At 39.6% G+C, this 27,944-nt stretch overlaps 1 protein-coding gene across 1 annotated transcript in view; it reads left to right on the top strand.

Moving 5' to 3' along the window:
* Positions 1–27,944, top strand: part of ubxn7 (UBX domain protein 7) — a 130,148-nt gene continuing 102,204 nt past the window's right edge. The window contains exon 1 of the mRNA XM_072255752.1: positions 1–107. Within this exon, the coding sequence (XP_072111853.1) occupies positions 29–107 (79 nt within the window). The 5' untranslated portion in view covers positions 1–28. The remainder of the gene's footprint in view (positions 108–27,944) is intronic.

Genomic DNA, 27,944 nt, shown 5'->3' with positions numbered 1-27,944 from the left:
ATGCGCCTGCGTGGGCGCTCGGTGTAAGATGGCGGCGGTTGGTGATGGAACGGGGTCAACTGGGTCGGCGCTGCAAGGGTTAATTCGGCAGTTTACAGCCATTACAGGTAAAGGGCTGAAGGGCCGGCCGTACTGGCTGGAATGGGGCGTGCGGGAACGTCCAGAGTGCCCCTGCCAGAACAGTGGAGCCTGGAAGAATTGTGGGGGGCAGGAGAGAGGAGGGGTTGGCGCCTGGGCCAGGGAATAGGCCAGGTCTCCGATGTACTGCAGCTCCGAGTGTTGCTGGTGCACGGCGACGGTGTTGGAGTAGGGCAGCTGATCCTTGGGCGGGGTAAACGACTTTCAACGCATGCTCTACTTTGCATGACGACCCTTCATAGTTTTTGGTGCTCCGGTCCCTTTCCCTTACGATTTCTGGGCTTGATGTGTGAGTTTGGATTTGGTGACCACGCCCACCCTGAGTCTGGCATTGTATTTGGCAATTCTGTTATCTAAGTCTGTTGGAAAATACATGCCCCTGTTATCTTCTTTCCCTGAACCCCCATCACAACAGCCACTTGGACTTATTGTAGAGTTCTTTCTCTGTAGCTTCTATTGTGGAGTTGCGTCCTGACTCCACTTTGTGGCCAATGCCAGCCTTCCGTTTCTCAGCAATTAAAAATGCTGCAGACATGAAATCAAACAGAAAAATGAAGTTACTCTGGAGCATTTTTTGAATACCCGCTGAGTAACTCCATGAACTTTGTTCTTATTACAGCTTCTTTCTCATGTGATCTTGCCCCATTCCTCTTCCATTGGATGGATGCTGTTCACCCAAACTCTTATTCCTTGGCCCTCTGCAGAACTGATGGCCTCTTTACCTTCACGAGGCACTCTAGGCTTGAGCTCTTTTTCCTCTTTAATGCTCCAAGGCCAATGCTGGAATGGTGCCTTTGGATGCAGTGCCTATTTGGTTGACAGTCTTTGTCTACTCTTGGGTTTTGTATAGGGTTAGTGTACTGCCATCTTCCAATTCCTTACCCCTGTATGATGAGGATTCTTTCCCCCTGAATGTCCATTGTGCCATTTTGTACTGCTGCTATTTCATATTTTCTGGTTTCTCTGATCTTGTCTTTTCCCATTCTGTGACCAGTGCAATGTTGTGTCTCTGCTCTCTCCACAGCTTATTAAGGGAGTTTTTCCCCTGTTATGTGTCAGTCACCCTGTTTAATGGCTGTGGTGTTGATTTTCCTATTTTGTGGGTCTATTACAGAATAAGTACTCCGCTGCTTACTCACTATTTATTTGAAACACAGTTTATGGTTGTTTGCTCACAGCCCCTGGAGCCCTGAGTGTGATCTTAATTTAGTCTTTTGTGGTGCCCATGATGTGTTAGCTTAGTTCTGCAACTTTCTAGCTTAAAGACCAAAGTTACTGCTTCTGTAAATTTCCTGCTTGTCGCTGTAAACATTTCATTTTGGGGTGCAGCAGGTTTGTTCTGTGTATAAGTTAAACAGGCAGCAAGAGCTTGTTTTTAACATTTCCAAGTATTATGATCATCGTACTATTGCTCAACATTTCCTACACTAATACAGTGTTGAAATCCCGGGAGAACCAAACACCCAGTTCCAATGAAGACTGGATACTGGGGAAGGCATTTTTAAGCTCTAGCATTCTTATTAGACCACTCAGAAACAATTTCGTATTTAAAAGTCATTTTCTTCCCTGCTAAGAACCAGCCCTGCTGTTGGGTTTAATTGTTTTCAGTAGATACTACTGGTAAACCTTTTTCCAAAGTGATCCATGTTTCTTAACTGTAACTCTGTGCCATGAAGGTTGACACCAAATAGTAATCTAATCTTATTAATTTACAAATGATCCCATTTCATTTCTGATTTTGAAATAATGTCAAGATATTTTGTCTAAAGCTTTCTAAAAATTCAGCTGGATATTGTCAACTATTTACACTGAACCTCCAATGTGGTAATTTCAGAAAACTCAAATCAAAGTTGAGAGTCAGAGACTTTCTATCTCTCAGGCGTTGCTACGTGAAATTCAATGTGTGAATCCAGTTCACTAGAACCACCATTTCCCAAGTTCAAATTTATTGTCATGGGCATACATATAAATGTCGTGAAAATAAGCATTTTTTTTTAGCAGTAGCACATTACAAACATGAACAAACAGAAGTTACATAACAATGAATTATACATAATTTACCCAAAACAAAAAGAACATGATAGCATTAGTGCAAGTTGAGGGTAAAATAGTCAAAGTAGAATTAGGTTGGTTAAAAAAAAAACTGATGGCAGTGGGGAAGAAGCTGATGTTGAACCCTGAGGTGTGGATCCTTCATTGTTTGAGTGGCAGTAGGTTCTGGACTTGTGCCTGTGCTGTCAAAATGCAGAAATGTTGTACTCACCCTTGGATGTGGAAGGCTGAATTTGTCCAATTGCTTCATTAATATGCTCTGCTTGGAGTCTAGCAGTAGAGTCTCATCTGTGATTTCTTAATAAAAATGCCTTCTCCAGCATTACAGGCTCTGACTTTGCTGAAATTGATTTCTGGTCAAAATAATTGTTCCATGATTAAAATCTTGCTGATCCATTCAAGGTAAGATCTAAAGGCTAAAGGTTTGTCAAAATTATGATGAAAGGCAAATAAATATCCCAAGTTTCTCATTCAATTTTTTTTGTAGACAGAGTTAAGTGATAGCCCTTGGTCCTGTGTAAAATAGCCAGTGCAGATTATTGATTGTATGTTATTGGTTATACAGGTTTCCCCTGCCATCCGAAGGTAGAGCGTTCCTATGAAACGGTTCGTAAGCCGGAATGTCATAAAGTGGAAAAGCAATTACCATTTATTTATATGGGAAAAATTTGTGAGCGTTCCCAGACCCAAAAATAACCTACCAAATCATACCAAATAACACATAAAACCTAAGATAACAGTAACATATAGTAAAAACAGGAATTATATGATAAATACACAGCCCATATGAAGTAGAAATATTTTTCCACAATCATTGCCTGAACTGTTCTCCGTAGCGAAAATCTCACGCAAGCGCTTTGGGCAGAAACACGGCGCAAGCGCTCTTGGCAGAAACACTCTCTCCAGTAACCCTTAAGCTATGAAGCTGCCAAATCATACCAAATAACGCATAAAAATACACAGTCGATATAAAGTAGAAATAATATATGTACAGTGTAGTATCACTTACAGGAATCAGGAAGACAGCGCAGAGCACACTGATGATAGTGTGTTAGGCTTAGTCGTCGGAAGTTGGGGTGGTGTAGTGGCCCCCACCCTCCAGGCAGCGAACCAATACCAATCCGCGAAGCATGCAGGGGTACCACAGTGGCTGGGACGCACCCAGCACATCTTTAAGAAAAAAGCAGAAATAAACAAGCCGATTAATTAGGTGCTGCCTGGCACGTAAATGTCGGCCCAGGTCAGATCCCATTGCTGATTGCATCGCCTCTGATCTGGGCCGACATTTACGTGCCGGGCGGCACCTAGTTAATTAGCTTGTTTATTTTGGCTTTTTTCTTAAAGATGTGCTGGGTGCATCCCGGCTACCGCTTCATTCTCCGCAAATCGGTATCTGTCCGCGGCCCGGAGGTGGGACCACTGGGGTGGTGGGACACTGGGGTGTCATCTCATCTTCGATCAGGGCAGGCAGGTCATTTTCTATGTCTGCCTGCCTCGATGTCAAGGGTCGAGGTTCGTCGTCTGCAGTGGCTGATGTGGAAGGCTTGAAAAACGACAGTATGCTTGACTGCTGGCCTCGCGCATTTTTCTATCATACAGTTCTTTGTAAACCATCGTGCAAATATGCCCTAAGGCGACGAACCCTTTCAAAGTTAAAGTCGTACTTTATCATTGCAGCGAAAATCTCACGCAGTTGCTTCACGTTCAGTTCCTGGATGACTTCACTTTCAGTCTGTTCGCTACTGCATTCGGTTTCAATTGTTATCCTTTCCTCTTCCAATTGCATCAGCTCTTCATCTATCAGTTCTTGGGCATGGGATGCGAAAACCTCTTCAACATCATCTTCGTCAACTTCCCCATGCCAAACTCACTTTGTCCTTACTTCGTTCACCACGATCGAAACACTTAATTATGTCTAGTTTTACACTAAGTGTAACACCCGTACGAGCTCTGTTAGGCTTTTCCGATTCCTTAGAACTCAGCTTGCAAACGGTTGCTCAAAATAAATCGACATAAAGCACAGATGCTCACAGGCACGTGTTTAAGCAATGCTGGCTAGAATGCCGTTCTGAATCCAGGGGAGAGCGGGTGCTCGGGGCGCGCGCTGTTTTGTTCCGCGCACTGCCTTTTTCGTAACAGTGAAAACACCTTCTGTTAGCGAATACAGATAACTAATGTATGTCTTTCGTAACAGTGAGGATTCGTAAAGTGAACGTTCGGAAAGCGGGGGACACCTGTATATAGGTCTCTTTTTATAGAGAGATTATTAACATAAAGAAGAGCTTTATGTTAATCATCTCCCTGTAGAGGTCAGTCAACTCTTGAAGTAGTGCCTATTCTCAAGCAATAAAAAACTGAATTTTGTTTTTCTCATCTCATGAAGAAGACTAAATGAGTCATGTTTTGTATTGTACTATGTGCTCAATGGACCTTCGTACCTCAGTGTTTATATTTTGATATTTCTATGTACTGTGATTGTTAAATACATCAATTGCATGTTCGATATATGACTGGAGTAACTTGCACAGACTAGATTATATTCTTCTAACATGGAAATACAGATTGGTGAATTGATAGAGTACAATGCAGCAGTCATATACCTAAATTTGTTTTTGTCATTTATTGAAGTACTTCTTTATACTAACCATATAGAATGCCATTATTTTGTGTGCTGTTTATGTGCAGTGTACAGGATATGGTTGTGACTTTTCTTCATAAAAGTGTGTTTGAAATGAATAACACAGGTGACTGGGTCTGGACACATTTCCCTTAAGATAGGTTTATGAGTCATGACGTTGGTAATGTTTTTTAATCTGCTGAGTGATCTCCACAATGCTGCGGAGTGAGGGGTAGACCTTTGGCTGAATCTCCAGCTAGATTCATATCATATTTGTCAGGAGGAAATACCATTTGAATTGTGCTGTGCTGGGAACCCATGTAAAATATAGGATATGTTTTATTGAATAGTATAGTGGTGCCATTTGTGAATTTCTTGTTTATCAATAACAGTGAAGTTCTGGATATTAGAGCTATAATGCAAGGAGGTTTCTTCCACGGAGCTGAGCTCCAGCACATCTCTCTGAGGTGCTTTGTCACTTTTGCAATAAAGTAACTTTTCCTAAACTATCCTCATTAACGTGCAAGCTTTCTGCTAGACTTCAATATCAGTGTCCTGCTGTTTTGTTTTTCTTTGCCCTCGTTAGAATAAGACCAAGAGTAGTAAAGGGTGATTTCGCAGAGCTGTGTCGTTTGTGAATTAGACTGTCCAACACTATAAAAAATACTAGTCTCTGTTTTACTCTGTTTCTCTGTTTTGGTAGATTTAATATGTTGCATTGCACAATTAATCGGAAGGACACGGTGTAATGTGCATTTCAATCTTGTATTGCAGTGTTTAAAAAGCCACATTTGTTTGGAGTCAATATTAAAAAGGATACCAAAAATTTCTTCAGATATATAAAGAGTAAAAGGGAATAGATATAGGACCACTGGAAAATAATGCTGGAAGGGTAGTAATGAGGGACATGGAAATGGCAGATGAACTGAATAAGTATTTTGCATCAGTCTTCATTGTGGAAGACACTAGCAGTGTGCTGGATGTTCGAGAGTGTCAAAGGGCAGAAGTGAGTGAGGTTGCCATTACTAGGGAGAAGGTGCTTGGGAAACTGTAAGGTCTGAAAGTAGATGAAATGGATGGATTTGAAAAGAGGTGGCCAAAGAGATCTTTCAAGACTCAGTAGATTCTGGCATGGTTCTGGAGAACTGGAAAATTGCAAATGTCACTCAAAAAGGGAGAGAGGCAGAAGAAAGGAAATTATGGGCCAGCTGGTCTGACCTCAGTGGTTGGGAAGATGTTGGAATTGATTGTCAAGGATGTGGTTTCAGGGTACTTGGAGGCATATGATAAAATAGGCCAAAGTCAGCATGGCCTCCTTGAGGGAAAATCTTGCCTGACAAATCTGTTGGAATTCTTTGAGGAAATAACAAGCAGGATTGACAAAGGAGAATCAGTGGATGTTACTTGGATTTTAGGAAGGCCTTTGTCAAGGTGCCGCATGTGAGGCTGCTTAACAAGTTAGGAGCCCATGATATTACAGGAAAGATACTAGCATGGGTAGAGCATTGGCTATTTGGCAGGAGGAAAAGAGTGGGAATAAAGGGAGCCTTTTCTGATTGGCTGCTGGTGACCTCAGGTGTTATACGGGAGCCTGTCTTAGGACCACTGTTTACCTTTTATGCCAAGTAATTTGAATGATGGAGTTGATGGCTTTGTGGCCAATTTTGCGGATAACACAAAGATAGGTGAAATGGCAAGTAGTGTTGAGAAAACAGAGAGGCTACAGAAGGACTTAGCTAAATTAGAAGATTGGGCAAAAAGTGGCAGATGGAATACAGTGTCAGGAAGTGTATGGTCATGCACTTTGGTAGAAGAAATAAAAACACAGAATATTTTCTAAATGGGGGAAATTTTTTTAAAAATCTGAGGTGCAAAGGGACTTGGGAGTCCTCATGCAGGATTCTCTAAAGATTAATTTGGAGGTTGAGTTAGTGGTGAGGAAAGCAAATGCAACATTAACATTCATTTCGAGAAGATTAGAATATAAAAACAACGATGTAATGTTGAGGTTTTATAAGGCATTGGTGAGGCCTCACCTGGAGTATTGTGAGCAGATTTGGACCCCTTATCTAAGAATGAATATGCTGACATTGGAGAGTGTTCAAAGGAGGTTCACAAGAATGATTCCTTAACTTAACGGGTTACCACGTGAAGACCAAATGATGGCTCTGGGCCTGTACTCACTGGAATTCAGAAGAATGAGAGGGATCTCATTGAAACCCATTGATTGCTGAAAGGTACAGTGAAAGTAGAGAGGATGTTTCCTATGGTGGAGGAGTCTAGGACCAGAGGCCCTCAGAATAGAGGGTTATCCATTTAGAATAGAGATGAGGAGGAAATTCTCTTGCCAGAGAGTGGTGCAACTGTGGAATTTGTTGGCACAGGTGCTGTGGAAGCCAAGTCATTGGGTATATATAAGGCAGAGGTTGATAAGTTCTTGATTAGTCTGGACATGAAGGGTTAGGGGGAGAAGGCAGAGTATTTGGGTTGAGAGGGAAATGGATCAGCCAGGATGAGATGGCGGAGCAGGCTTGATAGGACAAATGGCCTAATTCTGCTTCTATATGTTATTGTATTATATTCCCCAACTCCCCGATACTCGTTCTAATATAATTTTCTGACTTGAAGAAACAATACCAGCAATGAGTTGCTAGGCAAGGAAAAGTGGTTCAAAACTTTAATTTTGACTTAATTTGAAGTGGAAAAAATTATGAAAAGTTTGCAAATTACTGATAAGAAATATGTTCAAATTAATAAGTGTTATCGACATTTCTTTTTGTCCATCCTTCCACTCTCTCTAACTTGTTTTATTTCTAATATTTCCAAATTCTGATAAAAGGTCATTGAACCACTAGATTTGTTTCCTGCTCCATAGATGTTGGTATGGCTCGCAGAGTATTACAACATAGAATGTTGCAGCACAGTACAGGCCCTTCAGCCCACGTTGTTGTGCCAACCCTTGAACCTACTTGAAGATCAATCTAACCCTACCCTCCTACATGACCATCAATTTTTCCCTGTGCCTCTAATGCCCCAAGTGTATCCCCCTCTAGAACCACTCCTGGTAGGGCATTCTACACACCCAACATTCTCTGTATCAAGAACTTACCCCTGACACCCCTCCTATACCTTTCTCTAGTCACCTTCAAATTATATGCTTGTATTTTTTCCACCCCAGGAGAAAGTATGGCTATCCATTCTATTTGTTTCTCATATGATCTTGAACATCTTTATCAGATCATATCTCATCCTTCTTCACATTCTATTTTCATATGATATGCATAAGTATTTCAAACATGTTTTCAATTCACCTCTCTACCGTTAGTTTTATTGACAGCTTTGTTATTAAACATGTGTTTACAAAGGGGCCAAGATTGAGAACTAAGCATTTCAAGATACGGGCTGGTCTGAAAAACTGAGTAGAACAGTGAAAGTGTTTGCCCGAAAGGCAGTGGTATAAGGAAGGTAGTTAGGAATGTTTTGTACTGAGTTTTGGAGGGTACACTAACACTAATTATGGGCAGACCTGAGAAAGAATCGGACACAGGTGATAGTTAAATAGCTTATAGGTCACCTAACCGTAGTGACAGCATAGTATTCCAGAAATATGTTGTTTGCAATGACAGTAATTAGTAATTGTCAATTTTCATGCTTTGACTTTGGCCAGGGAGAAATGGAAGTTATCTAAGAGATTTTCATTGAAAGTATTCAAGACAATTTCTAAAAACAAGACATTGTGGAACTAACCAGAAAAAGCTGTTTTGCATCTTGAATTGTATTTGAAAAGTGGTCAAGTAATAATCTCAGAGAAAAGAATTTTTTGCAGAAGAGAAGCTGCAACACATAATTTACCTGTTGAATTTGATAATGTCATTGGGTTTGAAAATAGAGTATTAAACTTATAGCTGGTTGCTTAAACTATGAGGAGAGTATAGGCTACTGGAGTAAAGAAATTAAAGGTTATTACAGTGGCTAATTAAAGTAATGTCTAATATTATATCAAAGAAAGGATAATGCATTTATGAAGAAGTGCAGCAAAGCTTCAAAGATTTGAAAAGGTCTTTATTAAAAAATATCAAAAACAATAGTAAGAACATTGGGAATTTCCTCAGTTCTAGTCAGTGTGGATTGGGAACATCTCCAAAATAACCATTCAGTATAGGTGCACCACATGGCTGTGTGTTTAGCCCATAGCTTTGCTTTCTTTAGACTTATGACTGTGAGGCTATGTACAGGTCCATTGGCTACACCATTGTTGGCTGAATCAAATGTGGCATATAGGAGAGGTTGAAAATCTCGCTGAAAGGTGCCATGACAACAGTTCCTCACTCAATGTCAGCAAAATCGAGGAGCTGATCATTGATTCGGAAGAAATTGGAAGTTCATGAACCAGTGCTCAGGGGATCGGAGGCGGGGAGGACCAATAACTTTAAATTCCTGTTTGTTATTATATCTGTACTGGGACCACCACATAAATGTCTTTCCAAAGAAGGTGCAGCAGCACCTCTACTTTCTCAGCAGTTTGTGCAGAATTGGCATGTTATCTAAAACTGACAAACTTCTACAGATGCACAGTGGAGAGTATCTTGACTGGCTGTATCTCATCCTACTATGAAAACACCAATGTCCAGTAAAGGAAAAGCCTACAAAAAGTAGTGAATACCCCACCATTGTGCAGATCTACAAAGAGTGCCGCTGTAAGAAACACCAAAGGACCCAGCAATGATCCCTGCGGTACACCACTAGACAGAGGGGCAACCCTCTACTACAATACTGTGGTTTCTTCCACAAAGTCAATGTCTAATCCAATTTACTATTTCCTCCTGAATGCTGAGCGGCTGAGCCTTCTCGAACAGCCTCCCTTGGGGGAACTCGTCAAATGCCTTACTAAAATCCATGTAGGCAACATCCACTGCCTTGCCTTCATCCACTTTCTTCGTAACTTCCTTGAAAACTCTTAAAATTGCTTAGACATGACCTACCATGCATGAAGCTATGCTGACTATTCTTAATCAGTCCATATCTATCCAAATTCTTGTATACCTGGTCCCTTGGAATAGCTTCTGATAACTTTCCTGCAACTGATGTCTGACTCACTGGCCTATAGTTCCTGGTTTCTGTTTAGAGCTTTTTTTAAATCAGCAGAACAACATAATCGATGCCCCAATTCTCTGGTGCCTCTCCTGTCACTAGGGATGTTTTGCATATCTCTGCTAGGGCCCCTGTAGGGCTGCCCTGATGAAGGATCTCGGCCCGAAACGTCGACTATACTCTTTTCCCTAGATACTGCTCGGCCTGCTCAGTTCCTTCAGCATTTTATGTGTGTGTTGCTTAGATTTCCAACACCTGAGATTTTCTCTTGTCTGTCCCAATCCACACTTGCCACATCATTTCTGATGCCATCAAAATTGGCCTCTTTCCAATTTAGAATTTCAGACCTATCTCTTTGCTTATTTACTTTGAAACTAATGGCATTGTGATCACTGGATGCAAAGTATTCCCCTACACGAACTGTCACCTCCCCGTGTTCCCCTTAAACATTTCATCTTTCACCCTTAATCCATGACCTCTAGTTCTAGTCTCACCCAACCTCAGTGGAAAAGCCTGCTTGCATTTACCCTATCTCTTCCCCTCATAATTTTGTATATTTCTTTCAAATCTCCCCTCATTCTCCTACCATCTAGGGAATCAAGTTCTACCCTATTCAACCTTCCCTAGAACTCAGGTCCTCAAGTCCTGACAACATCCTTGTAAATTTTGTTTGCACTTTCAATCTTATTGATATCTTTCCTGTACATAGGTGACCAGAACTGCACACAATACTCCAAGTTAGGCCTTACCAACGTCTTATGCAACTTCTGTACTAAATGTTCTGATTTATGAAGGTCAACGTGCCAAAAGCTGTAATTACCTGTGACACCACTTTCAAGGAAATTGTATTCCTAGAGCCCTCTGTTCAACTGCACCCTTCAGTGTCTTACTGCTCACAATGTAAGTCCTATCCTGGTTTGTCCTCCCAAAGTGTAACACCGCACAATTGTCTGCGTTAAATTCCATCTGCTGTTCTCAGCCCATTTTTCCAGCTGGTCCAGCTTTTCCCTACCTCAGTGAGATATACCTATCCAGAACCTTATGTGAGTGCTCCCTAAAGAATCTCCACATTTTGATCATACATTTCCCTGAGTACATCTGTTCCCAATGAACGGTTCCAAATTCCTGTCTAATAGCAGCATAATTCACCCTCCCCCAATTAAATACTTTCCCATTCCATCTGTTCCTATCCCTGTCCAAGACTATGGTAAAGGTCAGGGAGTTGTTACTGTCGCTGAAATTCTCACCCACAGAGAGACCTATCCAGGTTCATTGCATTGTACCAGACCCAGTATGGCCTCTCCTTTAGTGAACCTTCCTAAGCACACCTCACAAATTCCTGTTGTCCTAAGGAAGTGCCACACCTCACATTGCATCTCTTTACCTCCCTCCCTTTTCTTGAAATATTTAAACCTCCAGAAAATCTAGCATCTATTTCTGCTGTTGTGACAGCCAAGTCTCTGTAAGGGCCACGATGTTGTAGATCCATTTACTGCTCCGTGATCTGAGTTCATCACCCTTGTTCCTCACACTTCTTGCGTTAAAGTAAACATGTTTTAACCCATCCACTGACTGCTATTATGCCCTATTCACTGCCTGTACCTCCTCAGTGTCTCTTTCTACACATTCTATCTACACTCAGTGGCCACTTTATTAGGTACTAGAGTAGAACCTGGTGTCGTTTTTTGCTACTATAGCCCATCCACTTCAAGGTTTGTTGTGTCGTGTGTTCAGAGATGTTCTTCTACACACCACTGATGTCATGAATTCTTATTTGAGTTGCTGTTGCCTTCCTGTCAGCTTGAACCAGTCTGGCCATTCTCCTCTGAACTCCCTCATTAACAAGGCGTTTTCACCACAGAACTGCTGTTGACTGGATGATTTTTGTTTTTGCACCATTCTCTGTAAACTCTGGAGACTGTTGTATGTGAAAATCCCAGGAGATCAGCAGTTTATGAGATACTCAAACTACCCAGTCTGGCACCAACAATCATTCCATGCTTAAAATCACTTGGATCACATTTCTTCCCCATTCTTATGTTTGGTCTGAACAACAACTAAACCTCTTTACCATTTCTGTATGCTTTTACATACTGAGTTGCTGTTTGATTAGATATTTGCAATAATGACCAGGTGTGCAGATGTACCTAATAAAGTGGCCATTGAATGTACCTTTACACCTACTACCCTATCCTCTGACATGCTGGTTCTCATCCCCTGCCAGACTAGTCTAAGCCCTCCTCAACAGCTCAAGCAAACTTGCCCACAAGAATATTGGTCTCCCTTGAGTTCAATTGTATAGGTTATATCTTTTCCCTCCTCTGACAGTCATCCAGCTACCTGCCTCCTGCAACTTAGCTGTGAATGTCTAAGCACTATCCATCACCTCATTATTTTCCTGAATGCGCCATAGGTCATCTAGCTCTAGCTCCAGTTCTCTAACACAGTCTGTACGAGCTGCACCAAGATTATTATTCTCGCAGATGTAGTAATCAGGAAGACTAGAGGTCTTCCAGATCTACCACATCTTGCATGAAGAGCACTACTGGCCTAGGGCTACTCTCCACAAGTAACTGTTGCTGTCGTCTCAAGCTCTGAAGGAAGTCCCAAACAGGCCTTGCTCACTTTTTAAATCCTACCCTACTCTCCACAACCTCCAAGAAGACCACAGCTTTGTTGTTGTGTTTGGAAATTTGCATGGCTCAGTGGCCCAGAAAGCTATGTTGGCTGGAGTTAGGGCTTTGTGCTTTAGCTCTTGGTAGCGTCACCCATGCCATACAGGTCAAAGGGTAGAGGCCAGACTAAGAGTGGTAGAGTGGTCCACCATCCTCTAGTTTTGGGGGTTTAGCCCTGATAGGTAGAACGAAATTGTTATGGAACAGCAATGAAAAATCCTACACCTGAGTGCGTTGGTTTTCCTGAGTCTCCACCTGGGACTTGCATGACTAACAGTAGTGAAAACCGAGAGGAAGGTACCGATACAATGAAGGAAGCCTTAAGCACCACCAGAGAGGGAGGACCTTCATTGCTGACCTGAACAGCAGTGTCATAATAGGTAGTAAGTAAGTACTACTCTCTACAAGTAACTATCCCTGAGCCCTCGAGCTCGGTAACTCTGCACAAGAATATTGAGTGCAGTTTTGGTTAGGAGGGTGTACATATATGTCCTTCTATGCGGAAAGCTTGACTAACATGGTAATATATTTTGCTTATTTTTTGGGGGTTAGAGGATCTAGACATGACAAAGTAAGCATTTATTACTTAAATGTAATTTGTTTCCAGATGTTGGCAATGAGCTGTTACCTTGAACTGCCCCTGTCCTTCTAGTGAGTTTCAGGATTTAGACCAGATTTGTTGCATTTGATACCCGTGTCCTTGCTGGCAGACATTTACAAATTTAGGAGATGCTGTCATGGTAGCTTAGGCTACATTTTAGCACAAGATAAGTGTAGTATGCTCATGGCAGTGAAAGTGCTTCGGTGGTAGATGGGATGTCAATCAAGCAAGTTTACTCATTCAGAAAATGTTATCCATTTGCATTGTTGGAGCTGTACTCATCTAGGCAAATGAAGAGTATTCCATTAAGAGCCTGATTTATATATTTTAATGGCGGAAAGGTGGTCTGGTATCAGGAAGCAAACCACTTGCTCTGGGTTACCATGATTCTTTAGCTATAGTACCTATTTTAGCTAGTCTTACTGAATTTCTGGTGACTCCAGGATATTGATAGAGGTAGGCACTACCATGGTAATATACAAACGTTTGTAAATAAGCAGCAGTCTGAGTTGTTAAAATTTGTTGGAGGTGGTCATTACTAGGCACTTTTATGGTGTGAATGTTTTTTCTTGAGGAGCTTCAAATGGACTTCCAAATTATGTGAACATCTCTGCTTCTAATCTTATGAAAAGGTTATCATTGGTGAAAATGAATGTAGCTTGAACAGTATCCTGGAGAACTTCTGCAGCAATGAAGTTTGGCTGTGGTGATTGAAAATGGCCAGTAGCCACGGCCATTTTCCTTTGTATGAAATGTCCCAACCTTTGGATGTTTTCCCTTTCATGCTTGTTGATTTTGGTTTCAAAACACTGTCTTGATGTTAACAGCAGCCATTCTGAAACTTGGTTTTTCAATATGTTTGGACCAAGCTTGTGATAAAAATCCTCTGCTTTGGTGAAGAAATTACTGGAGAACAAGTGCTGCTTGATAGGACCTTTGAAGATGACTTGCTATGATTTGAAGTAAAGAGTGCAATAATTAGCTTGATTGCATGTGTTCTGCAATTTGTGAACAAGACGTAAACAATCCTATTGGATTGATGCCAGTGTTGTTACTGCTGGAACAATTTGGCAGTTAAGAAACATAACATGATTTTGTTTGATCCCAATGACTTTGTCATAGTTGATATATTCAACTATTTTTTTAATGTAATGTGCTGAAACACATCGATTGAACTTTTATGTTGGCGTGGATCTTCGGGGAAAGCTGAGATGGATTATCCATTTGATGCTTCTGGCTGAATATGGTCACAAATACTCCAGCATGGACTTTCATGAATATAGGTTAGAATTGTTGGGATCAGGATGTTCTTCGGTTTTGTCATTGTCCACCATGCACAGTAAAATGTAGGATTGTAGAGCTTCTATCTTATTTGTTGATTATTTTTGGCTTTAACATGGAATAAGAACTCTAGATTTCCTCTCCTGAATAGTAATGAGCCAAATAGGTATTTATGTTAATCTTGCAAACATGAGGAAATCTGCAGATGCTGGAAGTTCAAGCAACACACACAAAATGCTGGTGTAACGCAACAGGTCAGGCAGCATCTATAGGAAGAGGTACAGTCGACGTTTCGGGCTTAGACCCTTCATCAGGACTAACTGAGAATTATGCTAATCTGTCAGTTTCATAGCTATCATACCTAAAACTATTTCAGATGCCAGATTAATAGCTAAATTTAAGTTCCTCAGTTTAAATTTAGGATTGAATCTGTGCAAAGATCGTCAATCCATGTATTTGACAAAATAGTTTGGTATTATAAAAATCACTCTGTGATTTTTATAAACTACCTGGATGAGGAAGTAGAGGGATGGGTCAGTAAATTTGCTGATGACACAAAGGTTAGGGGTGTTGTGGATAGTGTGGAGGGCTGGCAGAGGTTACAACGGGACATTGATAGGATGCAAAACTGGGCTGAGAAGTGGCAGATGGAGTTCAACCTGGATAACTGAGGTGGTTTGTTTTGGTAGGTCAGATATGATGGTAAAATATAGCATTAATAGTGAGATTCTTGGCAGTGTGGAGGATCAGAGGGGTCTTGGGGTCTGAGTCCATAGGACACTCAAAGCTGCTATGCAGGATGACTCTGTGGTTAAGAAGGCATACAGAGCATTGGCCTTCATCAATCGTGGGACTGAGTTTTTAAGACTCGAGAGGTAATGTGCAGCTATATAGGGACCCTGGTCAGACCTCACTGGAGTATTGTGCTCAATTCTGGTCGCCCCACTACAGGAAGGACGTGGAAACCATAGAAAGGATACAGAGGAGATTTACAAGGATGTTGCCTGGATTGGGGAGCATGCCTTATGAGAATAGGTTGAGTGAGCTTGGCCTTTTCTCCTTGGAGTGACAGAGGATGAGAGGTGACCTGATAGATGTGTACAAGATAATGAGAGGCATTGATTGTGTGGATAGCCAGAGGCTTTTTCCCAGGGCTAAAATGGCTAGCATGAGAGGGCATAGTTTTAAGGTGCTTAGAAGTAGGTAGAGAGGAGATATCAGGGGTAAGTTTTTTCTTTCTTTTTAAATCTTTTTATTAATCTTCAAAATTATAAACTCAATAACAAAGTTGGTACAAAGAGATTGGAATAATGTTAATCAGCATATATAAAATGAATTTTAAGTAACATAGATATAAAAGACTTCCAAACTCAATGAAATTAGTCATTAAAAAAAGAAATAAAAAGAAGAAAAATATATCAACAAAAAAAAACCCAAAAGAAAAAGAGACCCCCCCCCCCAAAAAAAAAGCAAATCAGGGCTAGACCAATAGCTTGTATCAGACAGGTTCAGTAATGTCGTTAGCTCCGCTCCTCTCATCATATAATTTAAGGTTAGAAAAAAGATTCGGAAAGCTCAGATTACATCATATGAAAATGTTGCTTAAAAGGTTTCCAAGTTTCTTCAAATTTAACCGAAGGGTCAAAAATATCACTTCTAATTTTTTCTAAATTTAAACTTAATATAGTTTGAGAAAACCATTGGAATGTAGTTGGAGGATTAGTTTCCTTCCAGTTCAACAAAATAGATCTTCTCGCCATTAGAGTAACAAAAGCTATCATTTGACAGGCTAAAGAAGACAAAGATCTATGTTCTACCATTGGCAATCCAAAGATTGCTGTAATAGGATGGGGTTTTAAATCGAAGCATAGAACTGTTGAAATAATATCAAAAATGTCTTTCCAATATTTTTCCAAAAGAGGACAGGACCAAAACATATGAGTTAAAGAAGCCACTTCAGAGTGACATCTATCACAAGTAGGGTTTATATGGGACTAAAAATGAGCTAGTTTATCTTTGGACATATGAGCTCTGTGTACTACTTTAAATTGTATTAATGTATGTTTAGCACATATAGAAGAAGTACTAACTAATTGAAAATTTTTTTCCCATTTCTGTATAGGTAGGGACAGTTGAAGTTCCCTTTCCCATTCATTTTTGATTTTATCAGATATATCTGGCTGTAATTTCATAATTATATCATAAGTTATTGCTATTAATCCCTTCTGCAAAGGATTAAAACCTAAAATTTTATCAAAAATGCCAGAAGGATTTGAAGTCGGAAAGGTAGGCAACGTAGTATTTAAAAACATTTCTTATTTGTAGGTACCTAAAAAAAAAAAAAAAAAAAAAAATGGGATCTAGGCAAATCAAATTTCTCAGATAACTGCTCAAAAGACGTAAAGCAGTTATCCAGAAATACATCACGAAAACGTATTATACCTTTCGTTTTCCATATCAAAAAGGCTTGAGCCATTACTGAGGGTTGGAAAAAGAAATTAGATATAATAGGGCTTGATAACGTACATTCATTCAGGCCAAAAAATTTACGAAATTGAAACCATATTCGCAATGTATGTTTAACTATAGGGTTGAAAATTTGTTTATTCAATTTAGATAGTATAAAAGGCAGTGAAGTTCCTAAAGTGGAAGCTAAAGAAAACCCTTGTATAGAATTCAGGGTTCACCCAATATGGGCTTGGAGTTGTATTCCAATCTTGTGTCCAAAATATTAAATATCGAATATTAATTGCCCACTAGTAAAATCTTAGGATAGGCAATGCCAAACCACCCTCTTTCTTAGATTTCTGTAAGTATTTTTTACTAAATCTGGGATTTCTATTTTGCCATATATAAGAGGGAATTTTAGAGTCAATAGTATCAGAAAAAGACTTAGGAATAAAAATCGCTATTGCTTGAAATAAATATAAAAATTTGGGTAAAATAATCATTTTAATAGCATTAATACGGCCAATCAGTGATAGAGACAAAGGGGACCATTTAGTAATCAGTTGTTTAACCTGATTAATTAATGGTAAAAGGTTGAAATTGAATAGATTCTTATGTCTCTTAGTAATTTTAACTCCCAAATAAGTAAAATAGTCAGTAATCACTCTAAATGGAGAGTTTCTATAAATGGGAACCTGCATACTTAATGGAAAGAGTTCAGTCTTACCTAGGTTCAATTTATAACCAGAAAAACTACTAAACTGAGCAAGCAAAGTTAATACTGCCGGAATAGATTTTCCTGGGTTAGAAATATATAATAGTAGATCATCTGCATATAGTGATAATTTATGAGTTTCATTTCCACGGGTAATGCCAAATATATTTGGGGAGTCACGAATGGCAATAGCTAGACGTTCCAAGGCAATATCAAATAGTAACGGACTAAGAGGGCAACCCTGCCCAGTACCACGGAATAAATGAAAAAAAGGAGATCTTTGATTGTTAGTAAATACCGAGGCCAAAGGGGTAAAATATATCAGTTTAATCCTGGAAATGAATATCGGACTAAAATTAAATTTCTCAAAGGTATTGAATAAATATATCCATTCAACTCTATCAAAAGCTTTCTCAGCATCCAATGAAATAACACATTCTGGAATCTTGGGTGAAGGCGTATAAACAATATTCATTAATCTCCTAATATTAAAAAAAGAGTAACGGTTTTTAATAAATCCAGTTTGATCAGCAGAAATAATTTGGGGTAATACATTCTCCAGTCTCGTTGCCAATATTTTAGAAAAAATCTTAGAATCGACATTCAGCAGAGATATAGGCCTATAAGATGCACACTCAGTAGGATCCTTATCTTTTTTAAGAATTGGGGAAATAGAAGCTCGATAAAAAGATTGTGGTAATTTACCTATTGACACCGCATCCCTAAAAACACTACATAGCCAAGGAGTTAGTGTAGTTGAGAAAAATTTTTAAAATTCCGCTGTAAATCCATCTGGGCCAGGTGCTTTACCTGAGTTCATTGAAAAAATAGCATTCTTTATTTCCTCTACTGTAATAGGTACATCTAGTTTTGAACGTTCATTAGATGATAATCTTGGAATATTCAGTTTCTTGAAAGGATTTATTAATCTCGTAATGGTCAACTGTCAAAGTGCCATCTTGTTTACAAATCTTAAGAATCTGTCGTTTAACCGAGGCTGATTTCAATTGATTAGCTAAAAGTTGCCCAGTTTTATCACCATGTACATAAAATTGACTCTTAGTTTTGATTAATTGACTTTCAATCGAAGATGATGATAAGAGATTATGTTCCATTTGAAGTTCAGCTCTCTGCTTATAAAGTTCTTGATTAGGAGCTATAGAATATTTCTTATCAACTTCTTTAATCTTGTCCACCAGTTTAAGTATTTCCTTACTAGTTCGCTTTTTTAGTCCAGCAGTGTATGAAATAATTTGTCCACGAATATATGCTTTAAAAGTATCCCAGAGTGTCCCACTGGAAATATCATCCGTGGAATTCGTTGTAAAGAAAAACTGTAAAGAAAAAAAAAATCTGTTCATCAATAAACCTAACAAAATCTGAATCTTGAAGCAAAGTGGTATTAAATCGCCATTGTCTAGAATTAGTAGATGTATCCCTTAAGTTAATAAATAATTTCAACGGTGCATGGTCAGAAACAGCAATGGAATCATATTCGCAACCTGTAACGAAAGGAATTAATCGAGAGTCAATAAGAAAGTAGTCAATTCTTGAATAGTGCTGATGTACTTGTGAAAAAAATGAGAACTCTTTGTCATTCAGATTTAAGAATCTCCAAATTTCTGAGATTCCAGAGTCCGTCTAAAAGAGTTAATAAGGGTAGCCGATTTATATGGAAGTGCTTGATTAAACTTGGATCTATCTATCAAAGGATTTAAACAACAATTAAAATCACCACCCATAATCAGCATATAGTCATTTAAGTTAGGAAGAGATGTGAGGAGATTCTTAAAAAAATCAGGACAGTCAACATTTGGGGCATAAACATTGAGCATAGCAACATTTTTGTTGAATAGCAAGCCAGTAGTCAACAAAAATCTGCAATTAGAATCTGAAATCGTCTCATAGTGCATAAATGTAGAAACGCCTTTTACTTTAGCCTATGAATTCGCATGGTACTGTTGGCCCTTCCAGAATCTAAAGAAACGTTGATTATCCTCTTTCCGGACATGAGTTTCTTGTACAAAAATAATATGAGCATTCATCCTATGGAATACTTTAAAAATTTTCTTCTGTTTAATCAGGTGGTTTAAACCATTTGTATTCCAAGAAACTAAATTGATAGTCTTTTCCATCATAATGAGCTCGAGTATAAAGTATGTAAAGGGTTAACCAGAGTACAGACTCATGACCCTGGAAGAGGGAAAAAGGTCCAAAGAGGAGCCAGAAGTTACGACATTTCAGACATTTTGGTAGTTTTTGGTCAGCCCATTTTTAAAAAAAAATGAAAAAGGAATAAAAAGAAAAATACCACCCGCCTCCCACAAAAACCAAGAAAAAAGTCAGACAGTGGCCAATGCTAAATCTAAGACTAAACCTAACCCCATCTTTCCGGAAGGCAACCCAACAGAAATATGTTTATCAAAAAAAAGACACCACCCATATGGAAAAAAGTAAAAACTAGCTATAACAGTAAAAAAAATCTTAAAGCGATTAAAAGCATCGAATAGTTCCTTCCTACTCATATTTCAAAGAACATCAAACGTTAGATCATGTTACTATATTAATTTTTCATATATAAATGATCGGAAATGACATGAGGAACAGCAAGGATTCTGGGGAGAAGAAGAAAACAATCCATCGTTTTAAAATATAATACTTTAGTAACATTTCAAAAAGAAAACAAGCATTAAACTTATAACTAAATAACTTCCAAAAGGTATTAAGAGTAAGGTATACAGGATCACTAACAGAAAAGCCTAATATCATTTAACTATATAAAACGAACCTACACTGCCAGATCGAGAAAACCAAACCTCGAACTGTACAATCAGAGACGAGAGAAAAAAACCAAATGGTACATTAATCCTCCGCAGAGGGAGGCAGATCATCGAGAAAACTTTGGGCTTCCATCTGATTTTTAAACAGGCTACGCGAGTTATCCGACATAACCACTCACAGACGGGCTGGAAACAGTAGCGCTATTTTATAGCCCTGATGATAGAGTTCTGCCATCTGAGGTTTAAAAGCCATCTATTTTTTCAGTACGTCTTGGCTGTAGTCTTCAACAATTCTGAACTTGAATTCTCGAAATTCGATCATGCCTTTCTTCCGAGCAGCTCGGATAACTCGTTCCTTCTTGTGGACATAATGAAACTGAATAATGATCGGTCTCGGTCTGGCAGGGGTAAGTTTTTTACGCAGAGAGTGGTAAGTGCATGGAATAGGCTGTCGGCGGAGGTGGTGGAGACAGAAACGATAGGGTCTTTTAAGAGACTCCTGGATGGCGACATGGAGCTTAGAAAAATAGAGGGCTATGGGTAAAGCCTAGGTAATTCTAAGGTAGGGACATGTTCGGCACAGTTCTGTGGGCCGAATGGCCTGTATTGTGCTGTAGGTTTTCTATGTTTCTAATTTACATTAGATAACACAGAGTGACCTCATTTATATGCATAAAGCAGTGAAAGCTTGCTAGACTTTGTTGGATCTGGTGATTTCTAATCAGCAAGTTGTTTCCAGAGTCCAAGAATAGGTTGAAACCTTGTTGTTTCATGTTTGTTTATTGAAAGTTTAAAACAAAAAGACAGGCACTGAGCATGTGGCCGTAGTTACTACTAGGAGATGAGCAGGAACTAGAGAATCGAAGAGCTAAGAACAAAGATGGGATTTTTTTTGCGGAAACATACATTTATACTGAGATTAAGGAAAATACATGAGATAAGGGTTATGTATAGGAGGACACACAGGTATAGCATGTTTAACACTTGACCAATGAAAAGTGAAAGGTGATAAATCATTATGTAAAGTTATATCATTTTACCACCAGTAGGTGGAGTCTAACACCACATTGTGAAAAATACAGGTTAAAAATACAAGTTATATGTTAGTGACACTACAACTTCAGTCTTGCTAAAAGCTCATTAAGTCAATTAATACTTCATTAAAAACAAAGAACAACTGATCCCATCAACCATTCCGTTGATTCTAAATCACACATTTAGAATCATTATGTCTGAACATTCAGAGACAGGAAAAACTTGAAGTATCCATGTTACAGAGTAATCAAAAACTTCTTCAGTTGTATAATATCAAACAAAATATACATGTTCTTCAAAGCATTTATAGCATTAGTTCATGAATGGATACATCAGGCACACTTTTACAAGTTTGGATTATTCAATGGTTCAGTTTAATTTCAGAAAATATATACAGTATACATCCTGAAATCCTTACTCTTTGCAGACATCAACAAAACAGAGAGGGGAAAAAACCCAAAGAATGAATAACAGAAAAATATTAGAACCCCAAAGCCCCCCGCCACGCACAAGCAGCAGCAAAAGCATCGACCCTTCCCCTCCCTCCACTTGCTCCAGCAAAAGTATCAGCCACACCCTCCCACCACCCAGCATGCAAACAATAGCAAGCCCATAGAGAACATGATCTAGAGTCCATCAAAAATGACTGTCTATCCACACTTTGACATCTCAACCAGCCTCTCTCTCTCTCACTAACAAGGGAGAGAGATGTCGGTCCTGCCACACCGAGAAGAGAGGGCGTGTCCATCTTCCAATGGACTACTCTGAGCTGCAGATACCTGTTGAGAAGCAGGCTGAACCATTTGGGATAAATTAACACAATAATCAGCTACACCTTCTGCCATACTGTATATATCAGCCTCTCTGAGATCGAGGGCTTCCAGTAGTGACATGGTCATTCTGTTACCACTTCAAGTGGACTCAAGTTTTGTTTTCTTGCTTAGGGTTGCCTGATGTTACATAAAACCGAAGGAAGAGCTGTTGGTCTTGTGATACTTAGTCAGCTGTTGTTTAGTGATTTGCCATTCATTCTTTTGTCTTGATGACTCTGGATGATGTGTACAATGAAAAGACCATTCAATGTTCATCAGTCAACATAATCCTTGACAAACATTTCCAGTGAGATGTGTTCTTTGGTCAGAGTCAATGTGACATGGCAAACCTCATGTAGGAATATAGTCCTTAATCTTTAATCAGAGTTTTGGCTGTGTGTGGCAATAGCTTTTCTTGCTGGGATGGCTTCCACCCATCTTGAAAATTTATCCACTATTACCAGGACATCTAAATATACTTGGTACTTTGCTAAAGTAATGTTGTCCACTTGTAGATGTGAAAATCAACCAGGTGGGGCAGGAGCGCTTAGTTGAGGTTTTTCTGCTGATCTAGTGCCTGTTTTTTGGCATGTCATGCTTCTCTCAACTGTTTGTCATGCTTGCATCCTGAACTTTGGATTCCACCACCACTGGGAGAATCTGACAATCATCTTTTGCACTCCAGTGTGTCCTAGGAAATGTGTCTACTGTGCCTAATAAGGAAGAATTTCAATTGGGGCCACTAGTCTAGTGCCATATCTCCATACTCCATCATTGTTTTAACAACCCACCATTTTTCATTTAGGGCCACTTCTCTTGGTCTGAGCATTGATTTTGTGTTTCTTGATTATCTTGTATCTTCATTTATGATACAGAGTTCAACTTTGTTTGCATAGTTTCAGTTTAAGGTTTTCTTCTATTTTCTTTATGCCTTCCCATGCTGCCCTTTTTGCATTTTCGTTTGTGAATGCAATTCCACGGCTTTCCATTGTGATCCTTATGGAGTGACCTTTACATTTCAATACTGCAACTTCTGAGGTAAGTTGTATGGCTTCCGTAAGTCTTCGTATTAGTTGACCGTTCTTAATTGGAGTTCCCGTGGCTGTAAGAAATCCTGTTTGTTGCCATAATTTTCCAAAGTCATGAATGACACTGAAAGCATATCGAGAATCAGGGTAGATATTGGCTCATTTTTCTTCTGCTAGCTTACAGGTTCCAATCAAAGCTTTAAGTTCTGCCTGTTGTGCAGAGATACCAGGAGCCATGTTTCCTGAGTCCTTCATCTTCTGTGACAATAGCCCAACCAGCCATTCGCATTCCTTCCTCAATGGTTGAGGAGTCATTAGTGTACAGAATCAGATCTGGGTTCAATAAAGGCACTTCCTTACATCTTCTTGGCATGTTGTTGTTCTTGCACAGCCATAATCATCACGGTCTGCCATGTCCAATGATAACAGTGTAGCTGGATTCACTGCTCTTGTTGAATGATGATATTAGGTGTCTCAAGAACAATGGACCACTTGGACCTCTGAGTATCTATCACTAGAGAGGCCCTGTTCATAGTCAGTAGAGTATGCACTGAATGTAGACATTGAACATTCAGAGTCTGATCCAGCACAATGTTAGAAACAGCCATGACTGCCAGGTAGGTTACTTGCACTGCTGGTAGACATGACCTCCACTCTAATGCTACATTTTCCAATTTAGCAGAGTACTAACCAACAGGATGCTGTTCTCCATGTTCTTGAGTCAAAGCTGCTGTCATACAGCCACGCTTCTGTTTGACATACAGAGTCAATGGTCTTTCCTTATCAGCGATTCCTAATGCAGTGCAGTACTTAATAAAGTATTTAAAATTTGAAAAGCTTTTATCTGTTCTTCATTAAGAGTCACAGGGTCATCAGAGCGCTTGCTGTCTTTCAGCAGACTAGTGAGGGGTTGAGCAATTTCAGTATACGAATCAACCTGTGCTCTTGTAGTTGCACAAACCCAGAAGTTGCTAGACTGTTCTAGGTGGTTTTGCTGATGTAATGCCCTTTGCATGATCTTCAGTGATTTCTCATTTGCCTTGGGAAATTTTCTGTCCCAAATAAATCACTTCCTCTTGTTGCAGTTGTGCCTTGTCCAAACTTGCTTTGTGTCCCTTAAAGGCTAGATAATCAAGCAAATAAAGTACATCACGTTCATGCTTGGAGGCAATCAGGATATAAGACTTCAGATATAGGAGCAGAATTAAGCTGTTTGGCCCATTGAATCTTTCCTGCCATTTCATCCTGGCTGATCCATTTTCCCTCTCAGCCCCAATCTCCTGCCTTCTTCCCGTACCCCTTCATGTCCCAGCTTATCAAGAATCTACCAACATCTGCCTTAAATATACCCAATGATTTGGCCTCCACAGCCGCCTGTGGCTACATTGTATCATCCACATATTGTGTGATAGTCAGTACTTGGAAAGCCCCTTAGATGTTGTCTCAAGGCTCTGTGGAGTCCCTGTGGTAGCTTTTTCTACTGATATTGTTGATTATCAACTGTAAAAGCCTACCTCAGTTGACATTCAGGCGCCAGTGGTACCAACCAGAAACTATTGGCTATATGAATAACTGTAAACCACTTATATGATGGGTTCAGGGTGTTGAAGGTAGTTGGTAGATCTGCTACCAGAAAGGTTAACATCAATTGGCAATCCTGTATCCGCTGTCAGTCTCCAAGTGCCATTTGCCTTCTTGACAGGCCAGACTGGACTGATTGATGAATTATGTCTTGACAAGAATTTCTCACTCCTATAGCTGACTGACAATAGGTATGATGCCTTTTATCGATGTTATGCTTGGTACTAGGTGGCATCTTTCCAGTAAAATAACAGGATCTACTTCCAGCAGGCCACAGTCATTTTTGTCTTGTGACCATATGGGATGACTGGTTAATTCAGATTTTTCCAACCACATAAGATTCCACATAATTTTTCCTCCAGGAATTCAAGAGTGGAGTTTAAAATCAATAGGACATCCATTCCAAGAAGAGGTTGTAGGATTTTTCCCACCCAGGACTGTAATTTCTGTAGATGAGGACCAATTGGTCAACTGGTTTGCTTTTGATTAGTTAAATTCTCTGTCCTCCAACACCATATGCATATTTATGGATGTTAGTCAATGGTATGTTGCGTTTTTGGACAATAATATTGGTTATGCATGTTAGCTCCCCTCCTGTATCCAGTAAGAATTCAACATGTTCATTTCCAACTACAAACCCCATTTCCAGAAAAGTTGGGATATTTTCCAAAATGCAATAAAAACAAACATCTGTGATATGTTAATTCATGTGAACCTTTATTTAACTGACAAAAGTACAAAGAAAAGATTTTCAATAGTTTTATTGACCAACTTAATTGTATTTTGTAAACATACACAAATTTAGAATTTGATGGCTGTAACACACTCAACAAAAGTTGGGACAGAGGCATGTTTGCCATTGTGTTACATCACCTTTCCTTTTAATAACACTTTTTAATCGTTTTGGAACTGAGGATACTAATTGTAGTAGATTTGCAAATGGAAATTTTGTCCATTCTTGCTTGATATAAGACTTCAGCTGCTCAACAGTCCGTGGTCTCCGTTGTCTGATTCTCCTCTTCATGATGCGCCATACATTTTCAATAGGAGATAGATCTGGACTGGCAGCAGGCCAGTCAAGCACACACACTCTGTGTCTACAAAGCCACACTGTTGTATCCCGTGCAGAATGTGGTCTGGCATTGTCCTGCTGAAATAAGCATGGACATCCCAGGAAGAGACGTTGCCTTGATGGCAGCATATGTCTCTCTAAAATCCTAATATGTGCCTCAGAGTCAATGGTATCTTCACATACATGCAACTCACCCATGCCGTGGGCACTGATGCACCTCCATACCATCACAGATGCTGGCTTTTGCACCTTTTGCTGATAACAATCTGGATGGTCGTTCTCATCTTTGGTACGGAGAACTCGACGCCCGTTTTTTATGAAAACTAGCTGAAATGTGGACTCATCTGACCACAGCACACGGTTCCACAGTCTTTCGGTCCACCTGAGATGAGCTCGGGCCCAGAGAACTCACCGGCGTTTCTGCATAGAGTTGATGTATGACTTCCTCCTTGCGTAATACAGTTTCAAGTTGTATTTCTCGATGCAGCGACGGACTGTGTTGAGTGACAATGGTTTTCCGAAGTACTCCCGAGCCCAGGTGGCTACAATTGTCACAGTAGCATGACGGTTTCTTAGGCAGTACCGCCTGAGGGCTCGAAGATCACGCGCATTCAACAGTGGTTTCCGACCTTGCCCTTTACGCACTGAGATGTCTCTGAATTCTCTGAATCTTTTCACAATATTATGTACTGTAGATGTTGAAAGACCTAAATTCTCTGCAACATTGCATTGAGAAATGTTCCTTTTGAACTGACTAACAATTCTCTCATAAATTTTGGCACAAAGGGGTGAGCCACGACCCATCCTTGCTTGCAAAGACTGAGCCTTTGATGGACGCTACTTTTATACCCAGTCACGCTACCTCACCTGCTACCAATTAGCCTGCTTAATGTGGAGTCTTCCAAACCAGTGTTACTTGAATATTCTGTGCACTTTTCAATCTTATTTTAACTCTGTCCCAACTTTTGTTGAGTGTGTTGTAGCCGTCAAATTCTAAATTTGTGTATATTTACAAAATACAATTAAGTTGGTCAGTAAAACTATTGAAAATCTTTTCTTTGTACTTTTGTCAGTTAAATAAAGGCTCATGTGAATTAACATATCACAGATTTTTGTTTTATTGCATTTTGGAAAATATCCCAACTTTTCTGGAAATGGGGTCTGTAGTAAATTAACTTATATGCCGTCTGATTTTTTGCTCAACCATCTATTTCTTAATTGCATCCCAACCAGTGGTAAATTCTGTGTATCCTCTCCTATACCATCCTTAACTTGACATGTCAACTGCCTTATTTGCTGGGGTAAGTCGTGACATGGTTGCCAGACCAGTTACCTCACCACAGTGATCATCACTTAAGTTACCTGAGGTCTCTGTTGAGTCAGTGTTATATCCATTTTACATTTCCTAGGAGTTCCTAAGGTGCCACTATGTCTGTGTTGGCTGCATTCCAATGTAAGTGGCATCACTGTTAACACTGTCCGTTGGGTTGGCAGAAATGCCCACCAAAGGCTCCTGCTGTGAGTTGCAGCTTAGTTCCAGTCTGTTCTGCAACTCTGAACAGTGCATTTCGATACGGCTACATTTATCTTGATGCACTCTCACTCGTTTAGTTAACAAGGAGATTTGTTTGTTCGAAGTTTTACTGTCTCTATCATACTGTTACTTCAACATGTTCCACATTCTTCCTTTGCCCCCAGTTGATGAGTTAAATTATTAACTTGCTCAGTCAATTTACCATGTTCTCATTTAGTTGACACACTTGAATCTCTAACTTGGCACATTCACATTTAGTTTTGTTTATTTGACTTCCTAGTTCAGCGTGCTTAAGCTTTCTTAGCTTTATTAATACTGCTAGCGTCCAGCCAGTTTTTTAAATTTCCTGACTTTTTCTGAATCTTATTCTGTGTCTTTTCAACATCATTCATAAGACAATTTCCATTAGACTCGGCATCAACAGCACATTTCTTCTGGATTTTTTTAGTTAATGGCACAAAATTCATATACTTTATTCCAGTAA

The sequence above is a fragment of the Mobula birostris genome, chromosome 4 (assembly GCF_030028105.1).
Source record: "Mobula birostris isolate sMobBir1 chromosome 4, sMobBir1.hap1, whole genome shotgun sequence".
Classification (NCBI taxonomy): domain Eukaryota; kingdom Metazoa; phylum Chordata; class Chondrichthyes; order Myliobatiformes; family Myliobatidae; genus Mobula; species Mobula birostris.
This window is presented reverse-complemented; position numbering and strand designations above follow the sequence as displayed.